The 17936-nt window shown below is 44.1% G+C and overlaps 1 protein-coding gene across 5 annotated transcripts in view; it reads right to left on the reverse strand.

The window, feature by feature from the left end:
• Positions 1-5653: 5653 nt before the first annotated feature.
• The window catches only part of LOC135909752 (atrial natriuretic peptide receptor 1-like), a 102895-nt gene continuing 90612 nt past the window's right edge, over positions 5654-17936 (reverse strand). For 2 of the 5 annotated variants that reach the window (XM_065441817.1, XM_065441816.1), the window contains 4 exons: positions 11484-11658; positions 8936-9034; positions 8759-8850; positions 5654-6724 (listed from right to left, as the gene is read on the reverse strand). In XM_065441817.1, the coding sequence (XP_065297889.1) occupies positions 6635-6724; positions 8759-8850; positions 8936-9034; positions 11484-11658 (456 nt within the window). In that variant the 3' untranslated portion in view covers positions 5654-6634. Of the gene's footprint in view, positions 6725-8758; positions 8851-8935; positions 9035-11483; positions 11659-17936 lie in introns of those variants that run through there. The other 3 variants (XM_065441818.1, XR_010566778.1, XM_065441819.1) reach the window with 3 other exon arrangements.

Below are 17936 nucleotides of genomic sequence, written 5' to 3' on the forward strand. Positions count from 1 at the left end.
TCTGCGCGGGGTATATCCGCTCATGAGTCGCATTACCCTACGTGCTGCATTGCGGATTAGATGAACTAGTGGGGACCTTGACCAGTTTTCGTACATGTTAAAAATTGGGGAAATCACAATGATTTCTCGGCGACTTTGGTCAACAGTTGTTCAGGAATAGTAGGGAGTGCAGAATACCTGAGCGTCTTCAGAAAATTTCTTCATTGGCGCATACCTCACATACTATTTTTTGCTGTTGCTAATTCATGATAAAAGAGCTATATGTAGCTTTTTGTACCAAATATTTTCTACATCTCTGTTTACTTGCTTGATGTCTGAATCGATTTAATGTACCGAAGCAATATCACCCATGACGGACACAGTAATGTAGGACCCGGTATATTTTAACGAGTTGGAGTTTTTGAAAGGCCAACTGCAGCGAAATATCGAATTACGTAAAATGCCCTGTAAACATTTGGTGAAGCCAAGCACCACGGCATCCGCTAACCACAAGGGGCCGGGTGCATGCCTAATCTTGTTCGGTGCTGTTTAAAGGTTGTTAATAGGCAATCACCAGGCCTGCAGTTGTGCCAAGTTTGCTTGGATTTTATGTACTACTAAAGTATAACCAATTCAGGCAAAGCGGTATGTCGTTCCAGTTGTCCTCTAGAGCACAGATGCGGTCAGAAATGGAGTTCACTATTTTGTGCTCGACAGCGGAACTATACAGCTGCAAAGCATGGCTATTGTTTTGTTCGACATTGAAGCGGGAAATTATAACTGAACAATGAACTGAACAATTGTTGCGCGCATAATGCTCTGTTGTCTTGGGGAAGCTGTGGCGCAGCTGCACAGCTGTAAAAGTTATCGATGCATTCTCTGAGAAACATTTCGACACTTGCCTATGACTATTCAGATTGCCAAATGTAGCCCCAAGAGTTGCTGCTTGCGTTTTATTTCTCTTTTCTTTTTCTATGGCTTATATGTAAGCAACCATTTTTCATGTGTACGAACGGCAAATAAGCAACAGAAATTTAATTATTCACAATGTGTGGCTGCGACAATTGAGTAAATTTTCTCTGCACTTTCAGACTGGAGGATGACCTGTACGAGGGAAAAGCCGTCTGTCAGAAGTTAACAATTTACACGCAATGTAAACGCGTTTTATAGCCAATAAATTGTGGGCTACTAAACATTGCCTCAACACGTGAGAGAAGCGACTGGAACGTCGGATGATTGAATAATTGATTGATTAAATTTAACACGTGAGATGACGTATGATGAAGTTTAACGTCCCAAAGCAGCAACTGGGCTTCCAGGAACAGCGTAATGCAGAGCCACTGACTATGTTTTATTTTTGTAATTTATTAAAAGCGCATTTAAAATTTAAACCGCAGCCGTGGTCTCGTAGTCCGTTGCCCGCCTCGGCTGAGAGTAGACGTTGGTTCAAAACTGCGCTGCCGCAGCTGCAGCACGTTCGACAGTGAATTCTGATATCAGAATCAGAATCAAATGCTATAGTTTTCTTAAATTTTTGCAAGGTAGGTACAGAAGCTAAAGGTATAGCAATACCTGTCAGATGCCTCTGAACGTGGTTACAAAAAAATAATAATATTTTACATACATTGTAAGAAGTTCGCAGCATGTGGCAAGTGTCTTTTATACAGCAAGAAAGTGGTATATTCAAAATTCATTTTAAGAAATTTATACACTATGAAACAATAGAACTGGTAGAACTTCGTATACACAGTGTTAAAGTCAATTTAACAATATGTGTTGCTAGAAAAAAATACATACGTTACAAAGAGAAAAGTTTATAATTATTGGATAAAGTGAAAGTGGATGCATTGGTTAGTAATACATTCTTTAGCTGTTTCTCAAAGGAGTTTGGATTAATTTCGAAGTCCTGATCTCTTTAGAATTTAGGAAGAAGCGACGTTATCTGATATATCATGGATTGTTTTCCATAATTATTTCTTGTTATTGGCATGTGTCGTTTTTGCTCTCTTAACTAGAAAGACGATTTATCATTGCTGCTGTTTATGTATAATTTTTCATGATGCACAAATCGAAGTAGCTTGGAATAAAATATTTTGGTCAGCTTTTAACATATCATGTTTTAAAAATAAAGGCGGCGTTCTGATAATCCGCGGGCTGCCTTTGTTGCGTTCGTAGCAACGAAGTAATCGTTTTTGCAATGCCAATAATTTATTGTAACTGTGTTGTCGTTTTCGGTACTGAATTTACAGAGCATGATTTGGAAAAAAAAACAGTGCATGATACCTATATTTTATCAACAACACAGGGATGAAAGTGGCGGGCATTTGTACAAACACCTCACACACTTTGCAAGTTCTGTTGCTAAACTATAGATGTGAGCATTCCAAGGTGGGTGTTTTGAAATATTATACCAATAATTTTCTTGGCCTGACTCTAGTAATAGACTCCCCTTCAAATGTAATTTGAACTAGTTTTTAATCATTTTATGAAATGTATGAAACAGGATGTATGTGGTCTTTTCTGCATTCAACTACATCTGATTCACCCTTAGGCAGCATGAAAGAGCCGACAAATAATGATTTACATTTGTTTCGAGTGTTTGTAGCTCTTTCGATGCGAAGAACACGTTTGTGTCGCCTGCATACATGATTATTTCAGAGGAATCAGGAGTATTTAGTAAATTATTTCGATAAATCTAAAAGAGAAGTGGTCCTAGTACCGATCCTTGTGGAATACATTGTGTTAACATTAGTTTGTAAGATGTTATAATAATTACCTTTACTACTTGCAAACAATTTTTAAGTAATTATCAACCAACCTCTACGCCGTGCCCCTTATACTATACCTTGACAATTTATTAAACAATATTTCATGATTAATGCAGCCATAACGCATTTTTAATGTCCAAGAACAAACCAAGCATGTAATTTCTGTTTTTAATAATTGTTATTATTTTATCTTTAATAAACGTCAAAGCTTGGTCCGTTAACTGATACCTTTGAAAGCCATACTGGCTCTTTCTTAATACGTTGTGCTTATTTATGAAAGATATTAATCTACCATGTATGATGCTTTCAAAAATATTGGATACAGTGGGTGGGACTGGCACCGGTCGATAATTTTAAGCATATCCCTTCTACCGCTTTTATAGATGAGTGGCACTCTTGCTATATTTAAAGCTTGTGGAGTGATACCTGTTCTCAAAGTAAAGCTAATAATGTGGAGAAGCACATTGCATATAATGGTGAAATATACCTAATTTTCTACTGCTTCTATCTCATCGATACCAGCTGCCCCATTCTTGCGGGGTCAGTCGGTTGTAAGAAAACAGAAGATTTTGTCGGAACGATATGATTGGAGAATTTATACACGCATCTTCATTGTCAACAGGATATGCACCCGAGCTGATAAAGAAGTTATTCCTGCCGTCCCCCAAAGCCAGACGACTTAGGATTGAACCGTCTGAAGCAGCTTTGGTGACTTCATTACACCTTTGTTTGCTTTTGCCAGTCAGAGTGTTAGCCACCTCCCAAACCTTTTTATGATTGTCAAGTATTCTTCAAAAAAAAAAGGAAATATTTTGGAAATATTCTCTTTTTGCTCTCTTCAGATCAAAATTCACAGTGTTTCTGTGATTTTTATAATTGACAAATAATTCTGAATTTCGTGACTGTACGAGTGTTCAGCCATGAAATCGTACAGCTTTGGCTATTTTGGCTTTGTCAGCGTTGGGTCTTCCCGGTGTTTAATGGTGTCCAGCGCCCGTCATAGAAAAGCAGAGTAAAAGGAAACATAGCTTTACCTGTTATAGTGGCAATGCAGCCCACGTTGCCCTTTCCAGTTGTAACTGGGAGCGTGATGCGCTAACCTTTAGCAGCCAACTGCTATAGAGTTGTACCGATGACCGCGGCGACCGGATACACCGAAGTCAATGGGAGACACTCGAAACGATGGAGACACTCGAAACTCTAGGGGTATCGACGTTTTGAAATTAGGCCAGCAGGAGCGGCTGCACAAGCAGACTGAGACTCCGGTGTATACTTTTCGATGCTCACGCCTGTCTATACTTCTCTGGCACAGATGATGAGTAAATGCTGTGTGTGGGGAGCATTGATTCTACATGTTTCTGCGGCTGCCCGCCACCCGCAGCTATTACGAATTACGCTATAGATATTCGGTGTATGGCTGCTGCTGTTCATTGATTGAATGGTTGGGTTGAACGTTTGAAGACTATGTAAAGAAGGGCTCAGAAGTAATATTGTCCACATGTGATTTTTCAGCATGGGCGTAAAACTTATTGTACGTAATAGTTCTTCGGAATCCCGCAAGGTGAAGAGAAGTAATTAATAAAGGGGAAATCAGACATCCACCCGTTCGTAGCAATTGCTACAAAGGTAACCCATACGGGTTCCTCGAAAGAAAAGCTTCAGAGTTGAAGAAATATTCATCCTGGTCCGGGACTCGAACCCGGGACCACCGCCTTTCCGGGGCAGCCGCTCTACCATCTGAGCTAACCAGGCGGCTAGCGTATGGCAGGGCGAAGTCGAATTTGTCAACAACACACGAAGCAAGGGCAAGTGTTTGACGTAATAGTTCTGCGAACGGGTGGATGTCTGATTTCCCCTTTATTAACTTATTGTACAGTGGCATTTTGTTATGGCATTCCTCCACCTCTGCTAGGAATCCTGCCCTCGACCTTGTCTTCAGCAGCAGAAGACCTTATAGTACGCTGGCAGCATGGGTATTGAGACAGATTCATTCGTTTGAGGAATCACACTTCTGGAAGTGTGATTCCAGAAGTATGAGAAGTGTGGAAGTGTGATTCCCACTACTCCTCTATAGTGTATGCGGTTTCCTTGTGCTCGTATTTATTTATTTATAAATAAATACGAGCACAAACAAACCGCATACACTATAGAGGAGTAGGGGGCGGCCTTCTTAACGTCTATCGTGAAGGCCCGTAGACCACAAGAATATTAGTAACGCGAATAAGGTATTCTGCGCGGATGTTCTTTCCACAATCCACAATCCACAATCCACAATCAGTCCACAATCCACAATCCACGTCCACAATCAGAGCTAAAAGCTCTAGGCTAGTGCCCCCAAAGAACATCCGCGCAGAATACGTTATTCGCGTTACTAATATTCTTGTGGTCTACGGGCCTTCACGATAGACGTTAAGAAGGTCGCCCCCTACTCCTCTATAGTGTATGCGGTTTTTTTGTGCTCGTATCTCTCTCTCTCTCTCTCTCTCTCTCGTTCGCTCTCTTTCTGTTTTTATCGGCCTGCTCATTTTCCCCGTTCAGGGTAGCCAACCGGAACTACCTCTGGTTAACCTACCTGCCTTTCTAGCATATTCTTCCCCTCTCTCATGTCTAGTTGACACACATCCTTGTGAAACGGAGTACGGTAACAGTCAAGGGCCAAACTGAACGTTTCGTCGTAACGCTGAAGGGTGGTGCAGTAGAAAGATGGGCGAGTTGGAAAGCATGCTTTCTTATCAATCAGCGCGAAAACAATAGAAGACACAAAGTTGCAAGTACACAGTGCTCGCCCCATGTCCTTCTAACTCTGTGTCTTCCGTTGTTTTCGCCCTGAATAATATGAAGGGTGGTGCGTGCGCTTAAGTCATGTTGCACAACACGCACGCACGCAGCAGGAAATAGCAACAATGTTTGCATTTTTGTGGCGTTGCCAGATTTTTACTTCTTTCTCACATGAGCGCACGGGGGATTCTGAAATCGCATGAGTGTGGTACATCGCCGAAGCAAAAATGAGCACCATGCGCACGGACTGTTGTTGAAGAATAAATAATTTGTGTGAATATGTTTTGAGAGTCCGCAAGTAACGGCAATGAAAGGTCTACCTCACAGTTTTTTATGATAGTGCCAGTGCGGCAAGTTATTGCGCGCAGGTATATTAATGCGTTGTTTGTGAGGAACATGCGGCCCAATAAGTTTTTGAACTCAGCTGTGGTCTTCAAACATGACCTAGCTAGAGATGCAGTATCCTTGTCCTTGGGGATGCTTTGCTTGTACGACGTCATATACTACACAAAACACAGCATGTGCAGTCGCCCACAAAGGCTTACGCGACACGGGATTTGCGAAAAAGCTGGATACCTGCGAAGCCTGAGCCCATAACCTCGAATTCAGTTTCAATGTAAAGCCGTTTTTGAGACCTACATAGTCTTATTCAATAAATTAACAGCAGAGGTTTACATTTGTCGGGGAACGCGTGTTCCATATACTTTTGTGGCCGCCTATGCATCTTTCCGGCGACAATACACAAGCAGGACAGTAGATGGTTGCACAAGCGTCAAGTCTCGGTCAGTCATCAAGCGTCACAGCAGGAGCGAAGCCGTCGTGGCACAGCTGATTGGCAGTCTTCAAATCTCAGCGTGATTTCAACACAGCTACGTTTCACGCATAACTCAGCACACTCATGGCACAGAACAACGCCTGACGCGCCAGTAAGACAGCGCACGAATGGCGTATAACTCGGTTATTCCAGGTATGTCTGCGCCTCAGGTCCTTCGCCGGCAGGCAGCGGTATCACACCGGGCTTTGGTTGAATCTGCCAATGTGGACGCTCAAGCCGGACAGTTGGAGATCACTAGGACTAGCACCAGTTGGCGCAGCGATGACGGCGAGCCTCAAATCATGACCTTCTTGACACCGTCGATGGCTCGCAGATCCTTGGAGTGCTCGCCGAGAAGCCAGTAAGTGTGCATCACGCCTTTGCCCTGCGTGAATTTATGTACGATGAGGGCGCTGCCAATACACGAAAACAGTAAGCGGAATAGCCGTGCTTATGCTTTCTGAGAAGCAGCTGAATATAGTAAAAAGAAAACAGTGAACTACGCGCAATAATTTCTTCTTAACGGGGCAGCTCCTACGTATGCATGTCTGTCCTTTTGTGGATGGATTTTATCTTATAAATAAGTGACTGTTCAGATGCAGATCTTTCTTCAACCCTACAACTATACTGTGCTCGGGGTGACTACAGTCTTGTCGTCGTCCTGGTGATTACCATCATTGGCCGGTGCTTCCAGCTGCTTTACTTCTTGACAGTTTTCTAGTTAAATAGCCTGGTGTCAATTATTTACTGACTATCAGGTGCCCTTGAATAGCGCATAATTTATCATTAATTGACTTAGTCACTGTTGTGTTTTCGTCATTCAAAAGGGCTAGCACGACGCAGTGGTCTTTACAGCTATGGAATGTTCCTTCATTACGCGACCTCTTCAGTAGTGCTTCTCGACAGCAGTTACTGTCGCCAGGCTGACCGACGCGACTGACGTGCGCCATAGTAATATTCCGGATGCAGCTATTTATGCAAGACAGCTTCTAAGCTCTCTACTGTATCATATAAACTTATGAGCATCTGCACTTGGAGGCGTGAAAAATAAGGTAGGTGTTGTCTAACAAGTGTTGAAATGTTACTTTCGTTTCACGTAACCGTTCCTAATGACTCAGAACACAATATTGAGGTTGTGCCTGGCACCACTATTATGCGCATTTTATATAGACAGAAAATTCGACAAAATTAACCAACGCACTTTACGGCCAATAGCGAGGAACGATTACGTGTGCGGTTGTGACCTTCATTGTCTTGACATTCTTCTAGCCAGCACAATTTCTACTCTTCATCCGTAGCAGTAAACACACAACTAAACTCATTGCAAAAAAAAAAACGGTAGAAATAATCTCACGATGGCTGTCGGCGCTAAGGCGATTAGCATTCAAGCAATACAGCGGCACAGTGTATTGCTAAATACACCATTACTTACAATCTGTAGTGGTCAGATAGAGATGTCTATTGCTTCTGGTTCGTTACCAATTGCACATATGAGGTGCACATATGAGCTGGATGGTGAAGTGTGATGCACTTTTAAAAGTTTAGATTCAGTAATTCCCCTAACAGCTTCAGCGTAGCGTCGTTACCGTTCATCTATAGCTCTGCAGCCCTTTCACGTGGCATCTCCTAACTGCTAGGGAGAACCTGTCACCGGTTCGATAAATAGTCACGATTGGCGTCGTAGCGGGTGAAACGTGCAGCTATCGTATTTTGTATTAGGTGACGTTACGCATGTGCTCGGCTGGGGAGCGCGAAGTTTCAGAGCCTAGATAACAGGCAGTAGCAGGAAGTAGGCTGAGAATGCTAATCGCATTAATATTGACACCGCACTTTGGTTGAGCACATAAGAGTCCTCGCTGAATTCTGCATGTTCATTTCCGCAAGGACGTCGACGCACCTACCTAAAGATTGGCACTTGCGTGGCCACCTATCCAAAAGAAAACCGACAAACTTTTATACAACAAAAGTTACTGCTGCCGTCAAATCTTTCGCTTAACTTAATTGAACAAGGAAGCACCTCGTGCCTTTTAATTCTGATCGGTGCCAACAAGGTTGCGTAATTAAACTGGAGACTGCACAGGACACATGCCAAGAATTACTGCCATGGCGTGATATTTTTCTTGTCTTTCTTTTCTTTTTGTAGAATCACAAACTAGGATGAGTCGTTGATCACTGCCAGCCAGCACAAAGATGCTTAGCTCCTACTTGCACGTTACAATACTGTTATATAATTCGATTAATGTGCCCTTGCTTACTATTCCTACGAAAACGACGTGATTCGAATACTGAATCTCCTAAGACTGCCTTATGAGTACAGTAACTAAATGGACGGAATTTATTTTGATATTACCGGGCTGCATGCGAAAATGGCTTCATTATATAAAAAAACGAAAACATTGAACTCGACTCAATCACACACCTTTATGTCAATGCCCCCTCGTGGTTCCAAGTGAAATGTTCCGAACCTCTCAAGGACCACCCTGGTATCGGGGCTGACGTGAATGCGGAGCGCTGTAAGAAAGCAAGAGTGAGGCATGCACGAAGCCAGCTTGTGTCGACAGGACAGCTGACAGCTTTGCATTGAAGGACAACTAACCTTCGCCGTTCGATTCCATCCTGGACGCAGTGTTGACGGTGTCTCCAAAGAGGCAGTAACGGGGCATTTTCTGTCCCACAACTCCAGCGCAGCAAGGACCTTAAACGAACGCGAAAGGAAGACAATATCAGCTTGCTTATTGTTCCTAAAGCTCGTAAGTATTTTAGAGGCAAGACGTAATACCGCATTATATTTAAAACAAGAGATATGTTCACAGAAAGATCGTAGCTTCAACTGATGAACAGTGGTATAATAAGGAATGTCGCAGTAGTCTACGTTTCGACAAGGATGTTTCTTTTCTTCAGAGCAACAAATGACAGTTCGTCTGCTGTGGTCCGTACGAAGAAAAGCCAAGTCCCCTTTCGAAAGGTTGGCTCTAGCGACATTCCATGTTCTGCCACTGCGCATTCTATCGAGTCATTTCAGAGCCTTCCCATTTGGAAAGATAACGTACAAAGTCCATATATGGCGGGCTAAAAAATGTGTTGCACCAAAGTATGCCTTTGCGCACTCGTGGTGCGTCTAGGATTCAACGTGTATGTTTCATTTTTTTTTATATAGACAATGAAAATAACAAGTAGCGACAACTGTGAATCACGTCACTAACTCTTTAGTGGGTGAGCTATTAGAGGAGAAGCTAATAGAGGAGAAGCAATGCGCAGACGCAACGATGGCGGCGAGCAAAGTTGGCAATAGTCGAACATCTGGTGTGATGGTCAAGCACGTCGGCTTTTATACATGAGTCGTCGAAGCCCCCAGCGTAATAGCTGGTGCGCGCGTGTTTTCCTGAAAGTACTTCACAATTCGCGTCAGGCCAACAAGAAGATTACACAAGGTTCGACGACAAAAGACAACAGATAGAACTAGCGATACCATTCGGGAAACTTTCCATACGTGCAGGCGTTTAACATATGTTAGCTAGTGAAAAGCGGTCACGGGAGCAGGACAAACATGTACACATGTGAATAATCACCTAAGCTATTTTCTCACTCAGGCATCGCATAATTTAGCTGGTACACAGTTCAGTACGGTTAACAAAGATTATAGCGGAAGAATTCACACCTAAAATGACATGGAACAACAAAATGCCTGATGTGATACCTAATAATTAATAAGAACAACTGAATATAGCTTGTACGCTCGTCATTAGAGTCACTAGACGCCTGCGGGTTGTCACTTGCGCATGCGCAGCATGGCAGTGCGCGTGCAGTGACATCGTTTCGGCATGATGATGATGGCAGCACACCCTTAAGCAATATTACACTCTTTGGGTGTTTGGGTCGTATCTTGCCAGACAACGATAATCGTGATCTGTCTTGTCCGCATTTGCTTCCTTTAACGCTGCGAGCCAGGTAGTTCCAAATCACGAACGGCATGCGCGTTATCAGCATTACAGTGCATTCTCGACAGGAAAATAGCGAGCACACCTTTTTTAAGAAAGGAAACGCAAGCAAGACAGATGACCATTATCGTTGTGTGGCAAATCAACACCCCAAAGAGTGTACATTTGCTTAATAGTGCAGACGCTGTGGCTTTGTTGCTGTATCATTGTGTTACGGATATGAAACCGTCGTGGTAAAGAGGCAGACGTCAAGACATTCATGCATTTCTTTATCATGCTGATTTTCCTGCGACCAATTGGAATATATCTCTACTGTATATTCGACCTTCGTTTCTATTCTGTTTTTCTTGCATTGACATTCACGTGGGTGCGCGACAACGTAATTTACTTATATTTTAATTTTGTTTAATTTCCTGTACTGCCGTGAATCGCATTGTAAAATGCAGTCAGGACTGTAGTGAGCTCTTCCCATTGTTTGAGGGCTTTCGTAGAATTAGTAAACATAAGAGGATGATGACAATAAATATTCGCGATCCGTAGCGTGCACACGAGCACGACACGGCTGGCAGTTAGGTTTCTCAGTTTGACGTCTTCTCCTGGTGTGCAGCTCGACATGCAGTGAAGCCGTGACTGCTTTTAGGTACGGCTCCTTTTGTCAAAAGAAAAATTAATTTGATTTGATTTAATTTTGATTTGTTTAATAACTGGACTTGCATAATGGTCCGTGGGCCGCAAGCTTATACTTTATGACGCCGCAACACTGTGGCACTATAAAGCAGAAGCTACAGCTCTAGTCAGTCATAAAAAAGTGTGCTCATGCAAATCCACGTGTGCCTTTGCGTCACAACATCGTATACTTTCTACTCCTACTCCGCGTTATAGGAAAACATAGTATGAATCCGCCGTAGTAACAAAGCGACTATATATAGTGTAGCGCTACTAAGCCCGAGGCCATGGGATGGAATCCCGACCGCGGAGGGCGCATTTCGATGGCAGTGAACTGCAAAAGCGCCCGTATATTGTGCATTGCTTGCACGTTAAAGAACCCCAGGCGGTGAAAATCATTCCAGAGTCTCTCACTACGGTATGCCTCATAATCAAATCGTGGATTTGGCACTTCGAACACGAGAACTTAATTTTACTCTTTAAACATAGTGTGCAGTATAAGCTGCTCAAAGCCGATCAGTACGATTGCATAAGGCTCACCAGTGTGGATGCCGATCCTCAGCTTGAGCGTGTCGTCAGGCCTGTGCCTGATGCGAAAATTTCGTATGGCACGCAGCAGACTGAGCGCCATGCGGGCCACTTCCCGGGCGTGGTTGTGGCCATTGCGATCTGGAAGCCCAGACACAACCATGTAAGCGTCCCCTATGGTTTCTACCTTAAAGCAAAATGGGGAAGAAAATCACACAAGCCAAGCGTCAGCCGTCCGCCTCCCAACAACGACTTGCAGGCAACAGACATGTTTGAGAATCAAGAAAAAGTGAACCTTAAGAGAGCGAACTTGGCAGACTACAGCATAAAGCATAGCACAAACAAAGTTATTCGGCGGAGTCACCGATGTCTTTTCCTACCATTTAATCAATGCAGCAATAAACGGTTGTTTAGGCGCGCATGATAGTCTTCGGATGTTGTGGAGTATACTTAAAGGCAGTGGCGCGTCAACCTAGCATAGGAATAACGCAGCGAGATGATGACATGCGATGAGGATTAGAAGTGCCTCATAGGTCGGCAACAATAAGGCTCTTGTTTCCTGTTTGCACGTTTTCTGTTGCCATTTCTTATCGCCGCTATCGGGTGTCTATCTATTGTTTCTGTCATCCGTGAGCTCTGTGATATCTCTGGGTAACCATGCTACTTTAATAACCTCGTTAAATTGCAAACTCGTAGTAAAGTTACGAAGCACAATGTGGACAAGTGTTGTAAGAGTATGTTTACTATTCTAATATATCCCACCGAAAGAATGAGACAGTGTACGAGCACACACACGCACGCACGCACGCACGCACGCACGCACGCACGCACGCACGCACGCACGCACGCACGAATGCACGAACACGAGTTCGCATCACCGTTAGGCAAGAATGTGCAGGCAAAAATGCGCTCTTGCGCAGCAGATGAACAACCGTGGCCAAATGAAGCGGCAGAAACCCAACCCGCACTGACGACGCAGCGCTTAGTTATTGCGCCGGCACGTGCCAGGCATATCTCCCGGTGGCCCGGTTTTGCACATATCGCGCATTCGCTTTTCTTGCAAGTTTGGCTCCGTGCCTTCATTACTTTTAAGCGGGCAGCGGGAGAGTGAACGCAACATACAGGAGGAAAAGAAAGAGAGAAGCGAACCCGGACACTTATTGAATTTTCGAGCGCAACGCCATACATGCAGCCAACGACCGGCTGGAGGCTTCAGCTCGATGCACTGACGACGGTGTGCACTCGTGCGAAACGCTGGCGTAGCTGCTCACGCATATTGCGCCCCCCAATATGCTCGGCTACATTGGAGCCGCTTTTCCGCGCGAACTGCGTTCCTTCGGTTGCTGATTGCAGCCGTTCATGCCAGTTCGGGCACGTGCTCCGGCGCTGTCGGCGCTGTCGCTGCATAATCGGTGCATCGCTCCCCCACTCATGTCGTCGCTGTAATGTGAGCGTTCTGCACGCAACGGAGAATACCGGCTTTTTCGTGATGCTTTCATGGCGCACGAAGTGACTGCTGCATCGTGGTACCATTGACGCTAGCAGTATCAGGCGAAGCCCGTTCTGAGAATGCAGGACGTATACACAAAGCATCACAAGCGGAAGCGAATCAGTGAATTGAGGAAGATAAAGTCTGTACGATACGAAGTGTGTTAGCGTGTCGGCGGCGAAGGCGTCGACAATTTATTAGCGTTTTAATTTAGCCTTAACCTTTATGTCTCATCAGTCGCACATTATCCGGAAGCCCTTCTACTCAGAAGCCTTGAAGCGAAATCTATCGTCGGCTCCTACTTCAGCAAAAATTACGCAGATACCGCTCAGTGTTGGAATTAATGTTATGCTAAGCATCTTGCAGATAGCTGGTTATGGCACATCGTTAAATATTCTGCAAAGCGTTACCACACAGATGAAGATGTTTGCGTGAGGCGAGCCATCGAGGGGAGGGGGTTGATCGACGCGAGCGTGTGTATGACGACGGCAGCATGGCGACGATGACGGGGACGATGGTAGTATGACCGCGATGACACAACTAAATTGTTATACTCAGCCACGCAAACGTTATGGTCGTGTGTCTCATTGTTACGACATTAACCTCATGCAGTGTTGATGTTTATGCAGCACAGCGTTCACAAGCTATGCCGAAATATGAACACCCAAGCAATAGCACATGCCCATTGACACAACAATAAGGTAGCCCAAGTATAGGAAATCACAAAAAAATGTAATTATGGGGTTTTACGTGCCAAAACTACTTTCTTTCTTATTATGAGGCACGGCGTAGTGGGGGACTCCAGAAATTTCGACCACCTGGGGTTCTTTAACGTGCACCTCAATCTAAGTACACGGGTGTTTTCACATTTCGCCCCCACCGAAATGCGGCCGCCGGGGCCGGGATTCGATCCCACGACCTCGTGCTCAGCAGCCTAACACCATAGCCACTGAGCAACCACGGCGGGTATATATATTTATAGGAAATCTAAGAAAACGAAAAGAGCCGTTGAGTACACTGCGCTGTTCTATTAGAGCTTGTGGGCTTTAGAGATAACTATAATTCCACATTAAATTCACAGGCTTTATGTCGTTATTCATTGTTTGTTTACTGAAAACAGATGCGCTGACTGACACCACTTCGCCGGTCAAGCTTCCGTGCTGTGTAAACCGGAGCACCGGTGGCACAAACCAGAATGCCGCATCCGAGGTATAGAAAATCAAACAAGGGGTTCGATATTATGCTCCGCTTGATTAGGCCGTCTCTTTGCTTTGCAGATACCATTGAATCGAGAAGATAAGTAGGAGTAAAGCTTTTATGTCGTGGTTGATTGTAACGTTATGCGGGACAGAGTTGCGCTCTTCTGGTATCCTTAATTGGTCGGAATTATATCGTACTATCTGGCCCACCATACAAAGAAACCTGGCTATCAATCCCAACAATACATCCAATCAAAAAGTATAACCATATGTCGTATATCCACTGTACACGTCTGAACATCTGTGACACATGATTTATACATGTTGTATCATCAGTGTCACTGACTGTGTAAGTCAAGTAAGTTTTTGGACTACTGTTCGGTGACTGTTGTGGAAGTCTACAGTGCACCGGGCTCGCACCTTCCAGGCAGTGTACAGTGCTCAGCGATTGGAACGCGATACTTTGACAACTTCACGGCGGGTGCTTTTCGCGCCACTGGTGAACTCAAGAAAAAAGCGGGGGGGGGGGGGAGAGGGGGGAAGTGCAGTAACAATGCATCAAATAGGCTCTCGATTTCATGCGATACAAGAGTTCACCAACTTGGTGCCACCAGTGGCTACCGGTGGCGCAGAAAAGGGTCGGCAGCCACGCGCTCGGAGTTTCGCTTTTCAATCGCTGAGCACTCTACTCAGTATACAGTGCGTGGAACTGTTATTAGATTTTATTCGTATCTGAAGCAATACATTTTTTTGCCAAACAAGCAGTGCCGTAACTGGGTGTTTTAGTGGCTCTATCCTTCATCTATGCGGTTATTCTTATAACAGGCTCGCCGTAGTGTACCAAATGTCTTCTTTCTGGTTCTTTAATGATGCTCATTTTACAGCGTGGTAGCTAGACAAAATAAAAAAGGGACGTAGACGTAGGCCGTTTTCGAAGTGATTTTATTCTCGCCAGGTGTATACCAGGTAATTTTCTTAAGTTGTGACAGACTTATTAAACATCTCCTCAGATTCATAGCATAATCCTATCACATCAGCTGGATTGTTTAAAGTGGTGCGCAGTACTTGCGCGATAAATCGCAGTTTGGTTCTAGCAATTGACAGATCTTCAATAACAAATCTTGTAGGGTGCAGGAGGGTGCAATCTTGTAGGGCGCACCGTGAAGGAGTTTGAAAGGAAACAGAAGATCTACTCGATTACGTCGGCATGCAGCGAAGTACGGACAATGACAATTATCCATAATAATGCTAGAACAGGGTCCAGTGTCCGTGTTAGCAAAGTGGTGATATATGTTTAGACACTTTTTCTGGACCCGATCTGTAACGCAACTGTTGATTCTAGAAATGTCATTCCAGAAGATCGACGCGACATATCGTTGTGTAAAACCTGCGGAAAGGTGTAGACCTCGATAGTCCGCAAACAGAGCCGAAAGAGCGCACACCTAGCTATGCAACGCGTTTTGTGTGAACATAAAAATGTCAGGTTGTATTAAAAAGTACACTGAGATCATTGATCTCACGGTCCTTACACATTGGTACAGACTCTATGGAAAAAGAAAAAGAAGTGCTTACTGTTTTGCGGGTAAAATTCATGAGTTTGGCCTTGGAAGCATTCAATATGTGGTTATCTCTGCACTACTTAGAAAAATAAAGCCGGTCGGACTTCAGTATGCGACAGTCATGAACAGGATGAATTTCCTTAAAGTTACTGATGTCGTCAGCATATAGAAGGAAAGAAGAATTCTGAACAGCGGAAAGAACGTCATTATAAAAATAAACAAAAATATCTGGTCCTAATACTGATCCTTGAGGGACGCCGCTAGTTGCCATGTAAAAAGAAGTCGTTTGGCCGTTCACTTTAACATAACAGGATCTATCAAGAAGTGCGCAAGAGCTTGACAACTGACGAGTAAAAACCAAATTGAGTAAGCTTGACCAGAGGCAGTGGGTTGCTAACTACATCAAGAGCTTTGCTGAAATCACAGTTGTGGGGATGCGCGACCCTCGCGCCTCCCCTGATGTTTTTCCCGCATAGCGCGTCTCCTGTTCTCCCGCTTCGCTGCGTGGCCTGCGTGACGCCCGCGCGGTTGATGTGGTTGAAGCGCAGTCCGAGAGATGGCGCGAGTGTTGCGCGGCTAACGCCGCGAGGTTACTTGGGCGCCGAAAGGAAGGCGCTTGCTCTCTTGGGTTCGAGACAGCCAGCAGGCCGCACGAACCTGCCGCGCGTGCAGCGCCCCCTTTCCCGGCGGGGGACGTCTCCCGCAAGTGCGCGGCGACCGATGCATCTGCGAAACCGCCTCGCGTGGCCGCCTTCGAACGCGCCACGATTCGCGTGACTATACACGCGAACGACCAGGCGTTGGGATCCAGCATGGAGCGAACATATTCGCTCACGAGGACGCGGTGAGTCGGACTTCTAGATTTGTCGCGCGCCCATCGGCATGTTTTGTGGATAGCAACTCGGCTAGCAGGCATTGATGTATGAAAGGTGCAATAAATGCGCTTGTGATTGTTTGCACTACTGTGTTGTCGTTCCTTTGTCCCAAGAGTACGGTGTGAGAATTCCCACTCAGACCCCACACAGTAAATGATGTCAACTTTCTCGCCCTGGATTACCGGCGTGGAGATCTGTATCATAAAGCTTGCGAGATTTGTGATAGTGGAGCAGCCAGTGGGAAATCCATGCTGATTCGGAATTAAGAAGTTCTTCACAGTAAAAAAAAATATATATATAGATGTTGTGAAGAGCAAGCACATAGACGTTAGACGTGGCACACAGAAGAGAAATGAGGACACCGAGAAATTAAAAATTTCGTTTTTACCGCCAGACATAAATACAAGAAAAACACGAGCCGTTTTCCTCATCCAGGTAAAGTGGAAGTTTTCAAAGACATATCATATAACGATGCCAATATTAAGGCAAATATACTGCCGTAATAATTTATAATTGGGGAGGGGATAACCATCAGAACCACAGAATAGGGAAGGCTTCAAGCGCTTGAGGCATTTGCTGATGAGCGTTTATATTACGCAGCAGCAGATTAATAATAATAATAATAATAATAATAATAATAATAATAATAATAATAATAATAATAATAATAATAATAATAATAATAATAATAATAATAATAATGCTTTATTATGCACCACTAGAAGAAATACATTGTAGGTGGGCCTGTCGAAGCCTGAATGGCTTGTGTGACTAGGCCCGGCAGAGTCGGCAACAGCGATAAGGTCGGGGTGTGTACAGGCGCTGCCTTAGTGCCGACAAAACATTGTGCAAACTAAAAAAATAAAAAATTAAAGGTAATTAATACATGTTATTTCAAGGGAAAATGAACATTTTTCACACTTAGGGATACAGATGACCGTAACAAAATTACATCAAATAAACAAAATACCTGCACTACGCAGCAATGGAAAACTCAAATGGAAGATGATTTCTTTCAATCCCTTTTTGACTGAACCGAAAAAGTTTCGTGAGGCAGATAATTAAATATTTTTGGCACAAAGACACATTGTCGTGCTTTGTCATATTTTGTTACTGGACGAGGAACATTGAAACGCGTGTTGACCCTCAAAAGTCGCGGGGCTACATATTTCTCTCTGAAATGGTAATTCCAAAAATTACGAAGAAGCACAGCTGGCTTGGATAAAAACTGAAATAAATAAAAACCCAATGCCGAAAAGAAATTGTCATGTGACACCTGGCCACAGCCATTACGCGACACTTCTCAATATATTTTTCAATAAACTGTCAATTCTCATTTGCCA

This window comes from Dermacentor albipictus, chromosome 4, assembly GCF_038994185.2.
Source record: "Dermacentor albipictus isolate Rhodes 1998 colony chromosome 4, USDA_Dalb.pri_finalv2, whole genome shotgun sequence".
NCBI classification, from domain to species: domain Eukaryota; kingdom Metazoa; phylum Arthropoda; class Arachnida; order Ixodida; family Ixodidae; genus Dermacentor; species Dermacentor albipictus.